Source organism: Aulonocara sp. 'chitande type north' Nkhata Bay, linkage group LG19 (genome assembly GCF_057382095.1).
Source record: "Aulonocara sp. 'chitande type north' Nkhata Bay isolate Kocher_YH1m ecotype deep benthic linkage group LG19, A_spYH_male_GT1.1, whole genome shotgun sequence".
Taxonomy (NCBI): Eukaryota; Metazoa; Chordata; class Actinopteri; order Cichliformes; family Cichlidae; genus Aulonocara; species Aulonocara sp. 'chitande type north' Nkhata Bay.
In genome coordinates, this window is record NC_141362.1 from 13536692 (window position 1) to 13551135 (window position 14444).

Sequence of the window (14444 nt, forward strand, 5' to 3'; positions counted from 1 at the left end):
GGAGAGTGACATACAAACAAGAGTGAGGGCAGCAAGAAAGAGAACTAAGAAAGACTCTAAACTGGGAAAACTAAAGAAACAAAACTGAAACCTGAACCCCCAGGAGGACATAAAGAGAGAAACTCAGGGCAATAACACGATGTGATACAGGGACGTAACAGAGCATGGAGGAACAAAGATGGACCAGTAACAAGCAAGAGAAAACACAGGGCTTATATACACACAGGAGCAATCAGGGAATGAGAAACACGAGGGAGACACAGCTGGGGTAAATTATACATAATGAGACAAGGGGACGCAAAATGAAACTCACTGCACGTAGGACTGGGAATATCAAAATAAAACAGGAAACAAGACACGATTCACAAAGACGCGGACTAGACACTGAGAGACAGACTGAAAGAATATGACACACGTGACACAAGGAAGATAGTGACTTAAACTAGAAACCAGAACAACAAATAACATCAAGAGAACCAAACAATGAATAACCAATAATCAGGAAATTAACTTAAACACAAAAAGCTGGGAAACACCCAGAGCAATGACAGTAGCTCACAAAATGTGATGAAGTGATATCAAATGATGAGGCAAGAATGGATTTCAATGAATCAGGGTTTGGCCCAGACTATGCTATCCAAGATGCCACAAAGAATTTCAGAAGTTACTTAAGAAATTGTTATGATTGTTCTTCACTAAATCATAGAAGCAAATAAAAACAATCAAATTTAAAAAATGCAGCAAACTTTATGAAACATAACTGTATTACTCAAATCCCAAACTCTTAAGTGCTTAGTCCTTTTTTTTTTTTCAAACGTGGTGCTGGCACTTTCCACTTTTGAAAATAATAATTTTGTTTAATTAACATTTCACGATGCTTTTTACTGTAAAAACACGGCTTAAAACATTTATAGTAACGGTAATTTACGTTAAACAGTTTCTGTCAACTTGTGATTTGATTCTGTGCTATTGTTTTTACCTCATTATTGCAGGTACGCCGAAATACATGCGAAGAGAAACTGATCATACGCGCTCCCGAACTGTTTGGTCCTCTGCAGCCACCGTAGACAGGACACAGAAACTAAAATAGTTGTTTATAAAACCAAACATTGGTTTTTAATGGGTTTATTTAATTGAGAATGTGATGTGGACATTGGTATGCTGTAGATGAGAAGTCATTAAAGTCTGTGTTTTCTTCTACTCTTTTTTTTTTTTTTTTTTTTTTTTTTTTTTTTTTAAAGCCACGCTGTCGGGGTGAGAGTTCAGTAAATACTGATGATGTCATCGTGTGAAGATGGCTGAAGGGTGAGAGTGAAGTCGCAAATTATTTAAACTTTTACACTTTAATCTTACAAAGAGCGATGGTGTCATGCATTTGTTTTATGTCTCATTGTGTCGTGTATCTAACCAGATATAGTGTGTTTACTTTGCGTTAACTCTAGCGTGTAAAGCTCTCGGAATCTTTTCAGGAAGTGCGTTTGTTTACCAAAACACAGCCTGGCTAGCGTTAGCATATGCTAGTTAGCTTTTGCTGTTTATCTTTTTAAATCACGCAGTGAGAAACTCTGGGCTGTGTTGACTCATCATTTTTACGCTCAGTGATCATATTTAGCGTTGAAAATCACTTCGTGACTTATTCGAACATTTAATCTAGCAGAGCTGACGTTAGCTTACTCGTTATCTGTCAAAGCTGCGTGTGTTTCTGGAATCCTTGAGAATCTCAAACTCAGATCCTTTGATCGATTACGAACAGACTGTAAATGAAAAGCTTTGGTGCTGATTGTTAATATTTCCTCTTCTCTTTCTGGATTTATGTGCGTGGTCACAGAGAAGGCTGGTGGGGAGGCTGGCTGCAGCAGAGCTTCCAGGCCGTCAAAGACAAGGTAATGATGTCAAACCAAAAGACTTCCACGTTATGACAGTTAGTAAGCCTTTGTTTATGTTAATGCTCAGGAATATTATGAAATACTTTGAGGTTTTAATAAAGAGGAAGAGCCAAAATACACCAGACAACACATTTTCATAGAGTCATTGCTGAGTAACAGTGCCAGCTGTTTCTCAGTTTTTTTTTCTAGTGCCTTCAAGGGGCACAGTTTTAAAGTGTTGTGAGGTTGGATGCTGATCCACAAAATAAATCTCAATGGTATAAATGTGGAACTGTGTGGCAGAGAAATACGCATGTCACAAGCATCTGCTCTAAACCAGATTTTGGGCAAAGCATGTGGTTTCTTAGCACTAATGCAATTTTCAGAAGAATTATGTAAACCTGTTGCTTTCGCACTTTCTCTGGCATATTCTCCTCCAGAAACCCATTCAAATTCATGCCTCACAATTTAATGATTGAATCCTTTTTTATAACAAATAACCAAAGTTGAGTTTTTAGCAGAATAGACAGTTGTGGTCAGAATTTCCATCCATTTATCATGAATATTTTGGTAATTTTAGGCTTATAACGACTTCTTTAAACTGTTCTTTTTCCCAGGGTGGAGTGATTGTACAGCAAACAAGTGTTGGATGCACAAGGTTGAATTTATTTGGGATTTTCTCTAATCCACATGGGATCAAAAGTATACCCCCCAATAATATTTGGTTAAATGTCACTTAGAAAGTTACACCTTGACCAGATCCTTTTGGCACACACAGACAAGCTTCTGATAATTGCAGGTGGATATTTAACCACTCTTCTTGGTGGATTTAGTATAAATTGGTTGGTTTCTTGGTGTAGATCTGGCTTTTAACAACAGTCCACAAATTTTCAACATGGTGAGGAATTTTGGAAGCTCAAAGTTAGTCTGTTTTAGGCTATTTTGTTGTGTTTTTGGATCATTTTTTCTGTTGGAACAACCAGTTGTGTCCAAGCTTCAACCGTCAAGCTGCTGATTTGGAGAATTTGGAATTAGTTCTACGTCTTTATTATTCCATCTGCAATGCTACCACCACGCTTGACAGGCTGTTCCGGTTGAATACCTCATTGTTACTTCTCCAAACGTACCTCTTGTCATTGTGACCAAACAGCTCAATCTTTGTTTTGACACGCTTCAAGGTATAGGTTTTGGAGGTGGGGCTCTTTTCTTGGTACCTCAGTCTATGGCGACGTAAAACTAGCTTTGCGATGGACAGTGACACTGAGGTTCCAGCAGTTCCCAGTTCATGGCAGGTTTGAGCATCTGAGCCTTGGTGGTTCTGGGTTGTTCTTGAATATGCTAATCAATTTTCACTCACCTGAAGATGACAGTTTGGGTCTTCTGGACACAAAGGAATGACTTTTACTTAAGTACAGTTGTTTGCACTGATGATCTTGGAGTCTGCAGTTGATTAGAAATGTCTCCAAGAGATCTTCCTGATTTGTGTGAATCTACAATTCTTCTTAGATCTTCACTGAGTTCTTTAGACTTTCCCATTGTTCTGAGTATTGGCCTTTCCAGTGACATCTGCCAAACATTCCTTATGAAGGCAAAGAGAAACAATAATGATGACTAATGAAGTTAAACATGCATAGGACTTGTCAGATATTATAGAACCTTCTGCACCATTTATTTAAATGTATACAAACAGTCACTTAAATCTTTTAGCCTATATGGATACTTTTGGCCCTGTGCGGATTAGAGAAAGCCCCAAAATAAATTCAAAGTCATTAAAGCCGTATGGTGTACAATCGTTCCACCCTGGAAAATGAACAGTTCAAAGAAATCATTAAAGTCCCAAATTCCCTTGACATTCATTCCTGTCATGAGTGGATGTTGTTCACACCTTTACGAGTTGTAGTTATGTGCTCCACAGTTTCAGAACCACTAATGGATGTAATATGTTTTCAGTCTGTAAGCATCCATTTTGGCTCCTTCTAGCGCCTGTACTGTAAGTGGACAAGGAGACACTCAGCAGTACTTTTATTATGGTGCTTCACAAAAAAACCAAACTGTTGTCAACATTACCTGTTGGACAGGATGTGAGAGGAGAGATGAAGACAGGGGCACAGTTTTATAGAAGAAATGAGTTATATAAAGCAACAGGGTTGTGTCAGCCAGCATTTGAATGTCATATCAGTATACGTTTAAAAACTCACTTTACTGCAACAGTTTCAACAGTTTCTCCTTTTTCCTTAATAAAAAATGTTGCTGTAAAAGCTGAAGAAAAAAAACATGATCTTTTATTTTAAATTTCATACTCGGTAGCATTGTACCACCACTCAGTTTAGATCAACTCGGATACAAAAAGATGAAATGGTTCCAAATAAATGATTTCTTTAGAGTAATTAAACAAAAGACCAACTCATATTTTTAAGAATTTTGCCACCGTCTTGGTGTATCGCCGCTTATGACTTTGATAGGCTGAAGCAGCAATTTCCTGAGAGATATGATAAGGTTGAATCTGGATTTTGATCTTTGTCCTTTTTCTTTACAGTCATCTGAAGCCTTAGAATTCATAAAGCGAGACCTGACTGAGTTCTCCACTGTGGTGCAGCATGATACAGCCTGCTCAATTGCAGCTACGGCCACTGCCGTCAGAAACAAACTTGCAGTAAGTATTAGGCTTTAACTGCATTGTGTCTTTTATGAATATCTCCCAAATGCCTGCTTACATGCAGATCGATTGTGTATGTATTTATTCTGCTTTTTAGGTGGAAGGTTCCTCTGAGACTACAGAAAAAGTGAAGAAGAGCCTCTCTAGTTTCTTAGGCGTAATATCAGACACGCTTGCTCCACCTCCTGATAAAACTATTGACTGTGATGTAATCACGCTGGTGGCAACACCAGCAGGAACCACAGAAGTTTATGACAGTTCAAAGGTGAGTATTAAAGTGTTTGTATTAGCACGCCCGTTAATTCATTAGTTAAAAATGGCTAAACGCACATGAGGTCCGAATGCATCATGCTGTTTGCACCTTTTCTCACTTGTTTAGGTCTAGGCATCAAAGGCTGTTTAATGGTTTTGGTAACAGTTGAGATTTTGGTTGAAATCTGCAGTTTCAGTTCTTCACAGGGCCTCATTATTGTTTCCTAAATCTGATGCTCACAGTACAGTCAAAGGAAACTTTTTTGTGACATTAGCTCTGAGAATAAAACAACAGGTTTTGAAGATCTAACAATGAGAACAGGACATGATACATGAGAGGAAAGACTTTGGACAACATCCTGACCTGACTCACCCAGCTGTTAATTATCCTTATGGAGGCCCAGCTCCACAAGCAGTGGGTGCAGTTGAGTTTACACTATCATTTTTGCTGAGACTGAACTTAGTATTTTTAATTTTGGTCTCTAGCTGGATGGAGGATCACTAACAGACGGAGTTGTTCTCCTTCAGACTAAATTATATTAACACTGAGAGACTCCCTAAATCCTGTTCTTAAATGCTCCGGGCACAAGTATTACTGGAGCTGCATAGAGTGGCGTAAATTGATTGGAACACTATCATGATAATGTTCCCTTCAAGGGATTGTGGAGGGGAGAGATCCTCTGAATATTGACCTCTTTCTTGCCATTTTCCAATTCCTGCTATGTATCTACATCTCCACCCTCTCCTCTGCCTTTTGCCCATTTTCAACAAGTTTTGCTCCTGATAATGTTTTGGCCACTGTCATAGGGCTGTTTTGGAAATAGAAGTTACCACATATGGTGAATATAGACAGACTAAGGTTGCATGATACAGATAGACCTGGTAAATTAACTTGTTAAAGCTGGAGCACAGAATTTTGTGTGAGACGAAGAGAGAGCAAAAACCTTTTTGCTGAAAATCTTTGAAGAAAATGCTTCACGTTGCGTTTATCAAGTACAGAGTCCGTCTCCAGTTTTAGTCTCTGTTGTGTTATCAAACTGCAAAAGTGAGCACATGATGTGCATGTGGAAACGAAACGATCTCCATTCAGCGTTTGTTGTTTCCTGCAGGCACGTCTCTACAGTTTGCAGGCTGACCCAGCAACATACTGCAACGAGCCAGATGGTAAGAAAAATCATGATCAACTGGTTGATCTGTGAAGGTCTGCAACCGGTGTTCTGTTGCAGACATTTACAGTCGACACTTCATTAGGTACACCTTGCTATTGGGTTGGAGCCTCTTTAGCCTTCAGAACTCTTTGGAGCATAGATTCACACAAGTGCTGTAAACATTCCTCGCACGCTTTGGTCCATATTGACATAATAGCATCACATCAGCGTGATCCTGAGATGCTGTTGTGCATATATTTTTTTGTTATGAGTTATCAGCTCAAAGCAGTCTGACCATTCTTCTCTGACCCCTGGCATCAACAGGACGTTCTCTCCCAGAGAAATTACACTTATTGGATATTTTCTCCTTTTTTGGGCCATTCTCCGTGAACTTTAGAGATGGTTGGATTGGAAAATCCCAGCAGATCAGCGTATTCTGAAATATTTATACCAGCCCATCTGGCACCAACAAACATGCCACATTTAAAGTCACTTAAATCCCCTTTGATCCCCATCCACGTCATTGGCTGATTAGATATTTGTAGTAAGAAGCATTTGAACAGATTTGCCTAACAAATTGGCTGCTGAGTGTGTTTTATTTGTTGACAGACGTATTGATGTAGTGTTTTGGTTACTTTGAATGTGTGTTTTGTTTTCTCTTATACCTCTGAGAGACCTGTATTTACCTTTTGTGGGGTCTATAAAATCTTTAGGCTATATATTGCAATCTTTTGATCAGATTTACTGGAGTCCTCCTTAAAATCATCTAAATAATGAAATGTTGTTTTTTCTTTGTCAGGCCCCCCTGAACAGTTTGAGAGCTGGCTGTCCACCTTCAGCCTGGAAGATAAGAAAGGCGAAATCTCTGAGCTTTTGGTCAACAGTCCCTCTATACGAGCGCTTTATACCAAAATGGTATCACTTGTTGCTCTCTTCGAACGTTTGCTCCTCGTCTCCTTTTGAATAAATAAAGAAGATAAGAACTTTGTCTCTTTTGTGCAGGTGCCAGCAGCCGTAGCACATTCTGAGTTCTGGCACAGATATTTCTACAAAGTCTTCCAGCTGGATCAGGTAAACCTGCCGTTTCATATGATTTTCTTTTTTCCTATATACACATCTTTCATGCAACTTAAATATTTTGTCTTGGGTGCCACCTGCTGGCCAGTTTTTGGACTTTTCTAGGAGGTTTACCAACGTGCTCAAACAGCAACCTTAAAATGAGCCACATACACAAAGAACTATTGAATGAAATTTTCTTTTCCAAATGTGAAAGCTAATCCAGTAACATGGTCTGTGTTTGGGCGGGAGGATATTTGTGGTGTTTTCTTGTCATTATGATTTCTTCACACTGACACGAACTCACAGGAGACGAGATTTGCTGAATAACAGCAGCATTCCCATTGGTGCCTCTTTGTATTCTTTCTGCACGTTGCTCTCAGTGTGAAATAGGAATTATGCTTTTAACGCCTAATTACCCCGTGTGCATTTCTATTATGATGTTGTTGTTTTTTTTTTTTTCCCCAAACGGAGAAGACGTTCTCCTCTTCCCATTAAAGTTGTTATTCAACACATTATTATGGAAATAAAGGCTGCGGCAGTAAAGAGTACTTTTATGTATCAAACACAATAATTTATTTATGAGAGTCTCTAACATTAGAGCAGATTGTTGATTGCAGTTTTCTCAAAAATTGCACATCCAAACTGTTTTAAAGACATTTGCAAAAGGAAGGCAAATACAATCAGTACATTAAAAATTAAATCATGTCTGATTATGTTGGAGCCAATGTGAGTTTTAAATCATCAGAGCAATACAAACTTTAAGCTGGTCACAGTTTTACACTAAGTACAAGTCCTGTTTGAGGTTTATTAGGTTAAAGTTGAGTTTAAGGTTAAACTAAAGAACTGGTACTTGGCTGTGTTCATGTGATTGAATGTCCTCGGGGTTTGTCACTCATGGTGAAACATGAGATCTGCTCATCTGAACAACCCCAAACTCAGCTGATGCTAGCAACCTCAGTTAGCTACGCTGCATTAATAAACTGAATGGTCACATCAGACATATATCGGCTAATTAGCGCTAAGTAATTACTAGAATTTAACTTAGCAAATAGCACCTGAAACACAAACTTCTTGTATGGTCTGAACTGCACAGCCGTAAGATTAATCAGATACGTCCATTAAAAAGATCTGAAAAGGGTTAGGGGTTAGCTGTCGATCAAAGTGGCTTTCCTCTTTTTTTTTTTTTTTTTTTTTTTTTTTTTAATGAAGGGAACATTCATTTTTTGTGCCAGCTTCTAAATGCTGCTTTTTAATGCTCTAAAGCTGAGACGCTTTGGGGGCCAATGTACTTTTGGAGCCTCAGATGGCGATTAGAAGAACTGTAGATGGTGGCAATTGACACTGGCTCTGTTTTTTGGGATGGATGGATGCTGCTTGGGACAGACATATAAAGACTTGTTGAATTTTTAATGGGTCTATGATTCACAGATATTGAGACTATAGAAGCTTTTGTTTTTCTGTGTTATCTAGGAGGAGGCGAGGAGGTTGGCGCTGAAGCAGAGAGCAGAGCAAAGTGCGCACACAGAGACGCTGGGCTGGGAGGAAGAGGAGGAGGGTATGTTCGGGAGATTTAATGGTTATCTGCCAGCTTTGCTTTGAAACACTTTCACTCACACTGGCTCCTGCGTTTATTGTCAGATGACTTCCTTGGTGCCACGTCGTCATCTCAACTCAACCTCACGCCCCCGTTGGACAGCAGCAACCTAACAGTTCCTACAGGGGCCGCTGTGCTGAGTCCCGTTCTGTCTCCAAGCGAAGAGCGTGAAACCACCTACTCGGTCAGCAGCGACAGCGTCAGTCTGCCAACTCAGGTAGAAGTGCGGCCAGAGCCTGTAACCGCAGAGCTGGCAGAGAAACTGACAGAGAAACTGACAGAGGCCAGCTTGGAGGATGTTGTAAACAAGACGCAAGACGAGCAGAGGCCCGGAAACAGTGACTTACCTCCTGAAGCTCAAGTGGAGGCCGTTACCCAGCCCGAGGTCACAGCTGACGGGGTGTCAGCGCGAGCCCCGGCCTCAAAACCGGAAAACTCAAAAGAAGATGGACCACAGGACCTGAGAGTTTTTGAGCTCAACTCTGACAGCGGGAAGTCTACGCCCTCCAAGAACGGCAAGAAAGGTGCGATGACCTGAGGCAGTTGGTCTTACTGTTCCAGTTGAATCGAAACAGGATTAGGTTCAGGGATGTGTTTATGAGTTTTCCACTTAATAGGCTTAGAAGAAGCCGCAGAGTCAAGGTCATAAAGTCCCAACTTATTGTGTCTCTCTCCTCCATCTCCAGGCTCGAGCACCGATGTGAGCGAGGACTGGGAGAAAGACTTTGACCTGGACATGACGGAAGAAGAGGTCCAGATGGCTCTCTCTAAAATCGAAGCATCTGGAGAGGTTTGTGGAGTTTTTTTTTTTTTTTTTATGGGGGGATCTATATGAATAATTCATGTTGTGTACATTCTGCTCACTTTTTTTCCCCTCCTCCTCTCACCAGCTGGATGAAGACTGGGAGAACTGGGAGTGAGTGCCTCTGCTACACGAACCCCGTCCCGCCATTAAAGCTAGTTCTCTGCAGACGAACCATGCTTAATGTGTTTTAACTCTTTGTCCACTCTGTCACCATGTCATGATTGTCAGTGGGGGATTTTTTTCTGGCGGGTTTGGACCATATTGGTAAACCTGTTGAAAAGCGCAACGGGAAGACCAAGGCAATACGAATTAGAGTGCTCTGTCAGCTGTAGGCCTCTAGCGAGGGAAATGACTCTTGGCTATTTCTTGGAGTAACTTCTCACTTTAGAGAGTGTATGACACTAGCGTAGGACAGGTTGTAATCATTCTGACCTTAAAGCTCGAGGGCGAGTCGGAATGTGAAGGGTTTCACTGCAGCAGCCGGGGAGGAGCTGTTTCTCTTTACTTTCTTTATCACATAAAATTCATCTTGTATATGTTGCGAGTGTATTTCCAGGCGATGACTTAAATGCTGGCTGCGAAATAGCCATAAACTGTAATGCTGCTTGTCTCCTTTCTAAGATGAAACACTTTAAACCTGACTTTTTCTTCATTTTTTTCCTATTTGAGTGATCATGAATGATGACACTTTTCTTTCTCATTTGTTTTATGCAAGTGAATCTTCAAAATGTAAAAAATATTTTGGCCTTTTTTCGTTTCCTTCAGATTGCTTTTCATTTTGGACTCACTCCCGACGCTTGGTGTACGGCTTTGTAAAACACACAGTAGTGTGATGATGTAATCCAAATGTTTTTGTGACACCATCTGAAACACAACCAGCTGACGTGTCGTTATTCCCTCTCTCCTCGTCGCGTGATTGATTCAGATATACAAGATTTGTGTTGGTGTCTGTCATTTTCAAGTAATTATAAGTTGTTTATCTGTTTGTCATATGTGGGTAGAGGGAGTTTGTTAAGAGAACAGTCACAGTTGACCCAATAGAGTTCAGACCGGTTCTGGTATTGTGATTCCAGATGCTTTGGTTTGAATTTGAGGAAAGCTCGCAGCTTCAGTCAGAACAACAATCCTATGATTTTTTTTTTTCTTTTTTTTTTTTTTTGTTTGTCTTCGTTGGTCCATCGTCAGAACAAAATGGCTCAGCAGGCAGTGTGCCAAGTAGAAGAAAGGGTGAAGTGAGCACGCTCCACGCTTTTCCGATTTCCTTATCCATCATCTGTAACGTATTGAGGAAAAATAAGCCTAGAGGTGTAATATTTATACTACAAGAAATGCTTAATTATTGTATTATGTGCTTTAGATTGCATGTCTGTGCAATAACATTATGCAAAACATTGTGCAGATGGTCACTGTTGAGTTGTATGTTTAGTTTCGTTTTGGCTGTTCTTCAGGTTTTGACGATGTGTTGCATGTATATAACTCTCGGCTGCGTGTTCCCTTCAGAATCACACGTTGAACTAATCAGAGCTGTCGACTTCTTTTTGTTTAACGTCAGTTATTTCACTTTATTTTCCAGGTGATCTCTGTCATTAAAGGATTCATGGCTAACGAGCTCCGTGTCTTGCTTAACGGCATACTGCAGGACGACAAGAAAAACATTTAAAATGCACAATATGTGGAGATACTTAAGTTTCCACTAGAATTTTGCAGTTTAATTTGTAAAAATTAGGCTACTACAAAAGTACTTATATTAGTGTCTTTGTCAGGACAAATTTGGATTTAAGATGAAAAAATCAAAAATGATGCGAAAAGCTGTGAAACTACTTCTAGAGGTTTAAATGTACGTCTGTTCATACATTCACTGCCTACATAATTAGGTGCACTTTGCTGGTAGAGGCAGGCTGTGGTGTTCAAATGATGTTTGGTACCAAGCGAACCAAAGTCCCCACAGCGTTAAACCAACATCAGAAGCCTGAGTTGTTAATAGCAGGCAGGATGGACGTTTACACCACATTGTGACTCTACCATCTGAAATTCACAGCAGAAACTGAGACTCATCAGGCCACGCAACATTTTTCTAATCTCTGGTCCAGTTTTGGTGAGTCTGTGAGTTTTAGCATCACTCTCCTGCTCAGAGCTGACAGGACTGGCAACCAGTGATACTCGCATGCAGACCTTGGGTGTAACGAGTGGTTATTTGAGTTACTGTTACCTTCCTATCAGCTCAAGGCCTCTGACATCAACAAGGCAACCGCTTGATATTTTCTCTGTTTTCAGACCAACCCCAGAGTTGGTTGTGTGGGAAAATCCCAGCACATCAGCAGATAGGTTTGACCTCTTTCACTGTACTTTTTTCTAATCTTTTTTGGTCCAAGTTCTTTGGCCGTTATTTAAATAAATGCGTAATATTAAGACGTACAGAGGTATGGAGAAATAATTAAAGCTTCCTAATAACACCTGAGAGTTGCAGGTATGTTCGAGCAGGTGTTCTTACTCTGAGGAATAACGGAGCCATCTGTGGACTTTACAGAAGAGCGCTGCTATGATGTGAAAATAAGAATACAAATGACTGAATGTGAACTCAAAGATGTCTAAAATTTGGAGGAAAACATGGGTGAAAAATGATCACAAATTTGAATGTGGCTGGTAAATAATTTCATATTTAGCCTTTAGGGTTGGAAAACCTTCAGTTCTGGCATATATGCTACAGCAAGAGCATATGTTTGCAACGACCAGCCCTGCCACCTGATGGCGCTGTTGCTCCATTTAGACAGTTTTAGTCACAAGCTGCCACTCCTTTTCTTTCAGCTGCAGCATCCATCTCACACACGGATCAGCCACGTTTCAGACACACACCGATGTTTTTATCATCAGTTGCATTAGTAGTTTTCCTTCTTGCATTTTTCACACACAGTCTCATCTAATTTGACACCCTCCCCCTTCCCGGATGCCCCGAGGGGGCTGTCAGTGAAACGCTTTGGTGGGTGCTTGTGGCGGCATCTGCTGGGCTAATGTAGGTCACAGTGGAGGGACACCTGTACAGCGTGCTGCCTCTGCAACATGGATGCTGTCTGAAAAGATGGCTACTGTCTGCCTGTGTCTGTATGGTGGGTGTGGTCATGGTGGGGGACTGGTGATGAATCTCCATTTCAGATTTTCAGATTTTAAGCATGGATAAACACAACCTTGAACCTTGGTCTCCTGCGGCTGTGTTTATGGATATAATAAAGAAAGATTAGGCAAATCACATTCAGCTCTTTATAGCAGGAGGGGCCATACATGAATGACCCTAGATGTGTGTTTGTGGTGCTTACAGCTGGCTCCCAAGGACAGAGTCACCTAAAAGACTTGACCATGTTTACCTGCCTATTTCTTTTATATTATTATTATTAATAATAATAATGATGCTGTTTTATGCTGAAACCAGCAGACTCACAGCACTGTGGTAATGGGTTGTGCATATGCTGCCCTAACTGGACCTCAAATAACACATCACATTCTTTCGTACCCTGTTCCCACTCAGAGGCCTTAGTCAGCAGAAAGGCTGTAAAAGAATTTCCTGTCGAAGCCCACCGCTCCCTGCGCCTGGAGTTGCATGCATGTGTGCTTTGCATTAACGCCGCCTTTCAACAGTGTCATGTAAAGATCATTTTAATAGTGTGTGGGGGAGAGAGTGGTGGGGGGGAGGCAATCAGAGTGGAGAAAGAAATATTCCCCTCCTGAGGATCTCTGCAGCGCCTCCCCCCCGGTAATCCATCCTTCACCAAACTCTTCCTGCTTCTCTTTCTGGCTCTTTGACTTTCTCTCGCTCCCATCCACGGCCACATAGACACTAACCGGGTCCCGCACGTAGACCTCGAGTCTCCAGCAGAAAAATGCATAGAGAGTCAGGGTGAGGTCATTGTCTTGAGAGCGAGTATTATTCTCGACACCCTAAAGGGAGAAACCCTGTAACCCCCTCTGCCTTTCAGTAAGCACAAAAGACTCCCTTTGAGGGAGGAGGCCGTATGGAATGTGTTACCAGGGTTTTCTATAACGTCCGGCCTCCAGATTCACACCCGTTCACCCCTGCATCTTTGTGCTGTCATGCAGGATGTGCGTGTTTTGAAGGTTTGATTAAATTCTACATCCATTAAGGTTCAAAACTAGCGTTGCATAAGCTTTGATGCACGTATGATTCACCTTCCCTTTCACAGTAACTCTGCAAACTACATGTCTAACATACATTAGTCTCCTCCCTTCCAAAAACAGAGAAAATGCAGCCACCATGCAAAGATCTGATCCATCTCTGAGTCTTGTGGGGGAAAAGAAGAAGGAGAAAAAAAGGCTTCTAAAGGACTCTTGAGATGCCTCTAGATTTTTCCATGACAAACCATCGCCTTTCCCAATGCTGAGCGGTGGGAACTGGCTACTTTGTTTGTGCAAAGCGGTGTCTGGGAGGAATGCAGGGTTTAGTCCGGGAGGGGACAGTTGGGGGAAAGTATGATAACTCCCACTCCATTCAGATTTATGGTGAAGACAGAGGGGCTCCTCTGGATGCATGTCAGGGGACCAGCAGCGCACCGCCCCTCTTCTCCCGGCCTGCCAAAGCAAATGTTTAGTCAAAACCCCCTGGCTATTCTTTACATCCTCTGCTGTCTTTCTCTCCCTCTCTCTGCCACAGTATGGGAATGTTAACAGCAGTTTTCCTGTAAAGGTTTTATTCTGCACACTTTGTGTGAGCAGGAGCTTTGAAACCTGAGTATACTTCAAATTTCGATATAATTTTGTTTTTTTTTAATGTGGAATCTGCACAGTTCTGCACACATAATCCTGCAGTTCAAGATGATTCAGGTTTCTAAAAGACCTTTAGCTTTTAAAGGTCATTTTCATTTCATATTAGTTTGATATTTAGGATACCGGCTCCTTAGTTTTGCTGCAGATATCTTCATATCTGTATGCCAAAAACTGAGCTACAGGCAGCAGTGAGTTAGCTCAGTGTAGCTTGAAGGTTGGAAAATGGGAAATACACTGGGGGAACTGCATGAACTCTTTGGAATTTTAAGGTTAACAATCATCCAGCCTCTGA

At 41.0% G+C, this 14444-nt stretch overlaps 1 protein-coding gene across 1 annotated transcript; it reads left to right on the top strand.

Annotated features, from left to right (window-relative positions):
- The first annotated feature begins 1092 nt into the window (after positions 1 to 1092).
- On the top strand, positions 1093 to 10987 carry bsdc1 (BSD domain containing 1). The gene is made up of 11 exons (XM_086275314.1): positions 1093 to 1305; positions 1829 to 1883; positions 4402 to 4518; positions 4619 to 4786; positions 5883 to 5937; positions 6721 to 6836; positions 6924 to 6992; positions 8451 to 8535; positions 8619 to 9098; positions 9261 to 9364; positions 9465 to 10987. The coding sequence occupies exons 1-11, from the start codon at positions 1295 to 1297 to the stop codon at positions 9492 to 9494; spliced, it is 1290 nt and encodes a 429-aa protein (XP_086131440.1). The 5' UTR covers positions 1093 to 1294; the 3' UTR covers positions 9495 to 10987.
- The last annotated feature ends 3457 nt before the right edge of the window (positions 10988 to 14444 follow it).

What these genes read in the sequence shown, in the direction of transcription:
- bsdc1 (XM_086275314.1), top strand. An exon ending in AAGTTTATGACAGTTCAAAG is followed by an intron (nt 4,787 to 5,882) that starts GTGAGTATTAAA and finishes TGTTTCCTGCAG; the next exon opens with GCACGTCTCTACAGTTTGCA. An exon ending in ATACTGCAACGAGCCAGATG is followed by an intron (nt 5,938 to 6,720) that starts GTAAGAAAAATC and finishes TTTCTTTGTCAG; the next exon opens with GCCCCCCTGAACAGTTTGAG.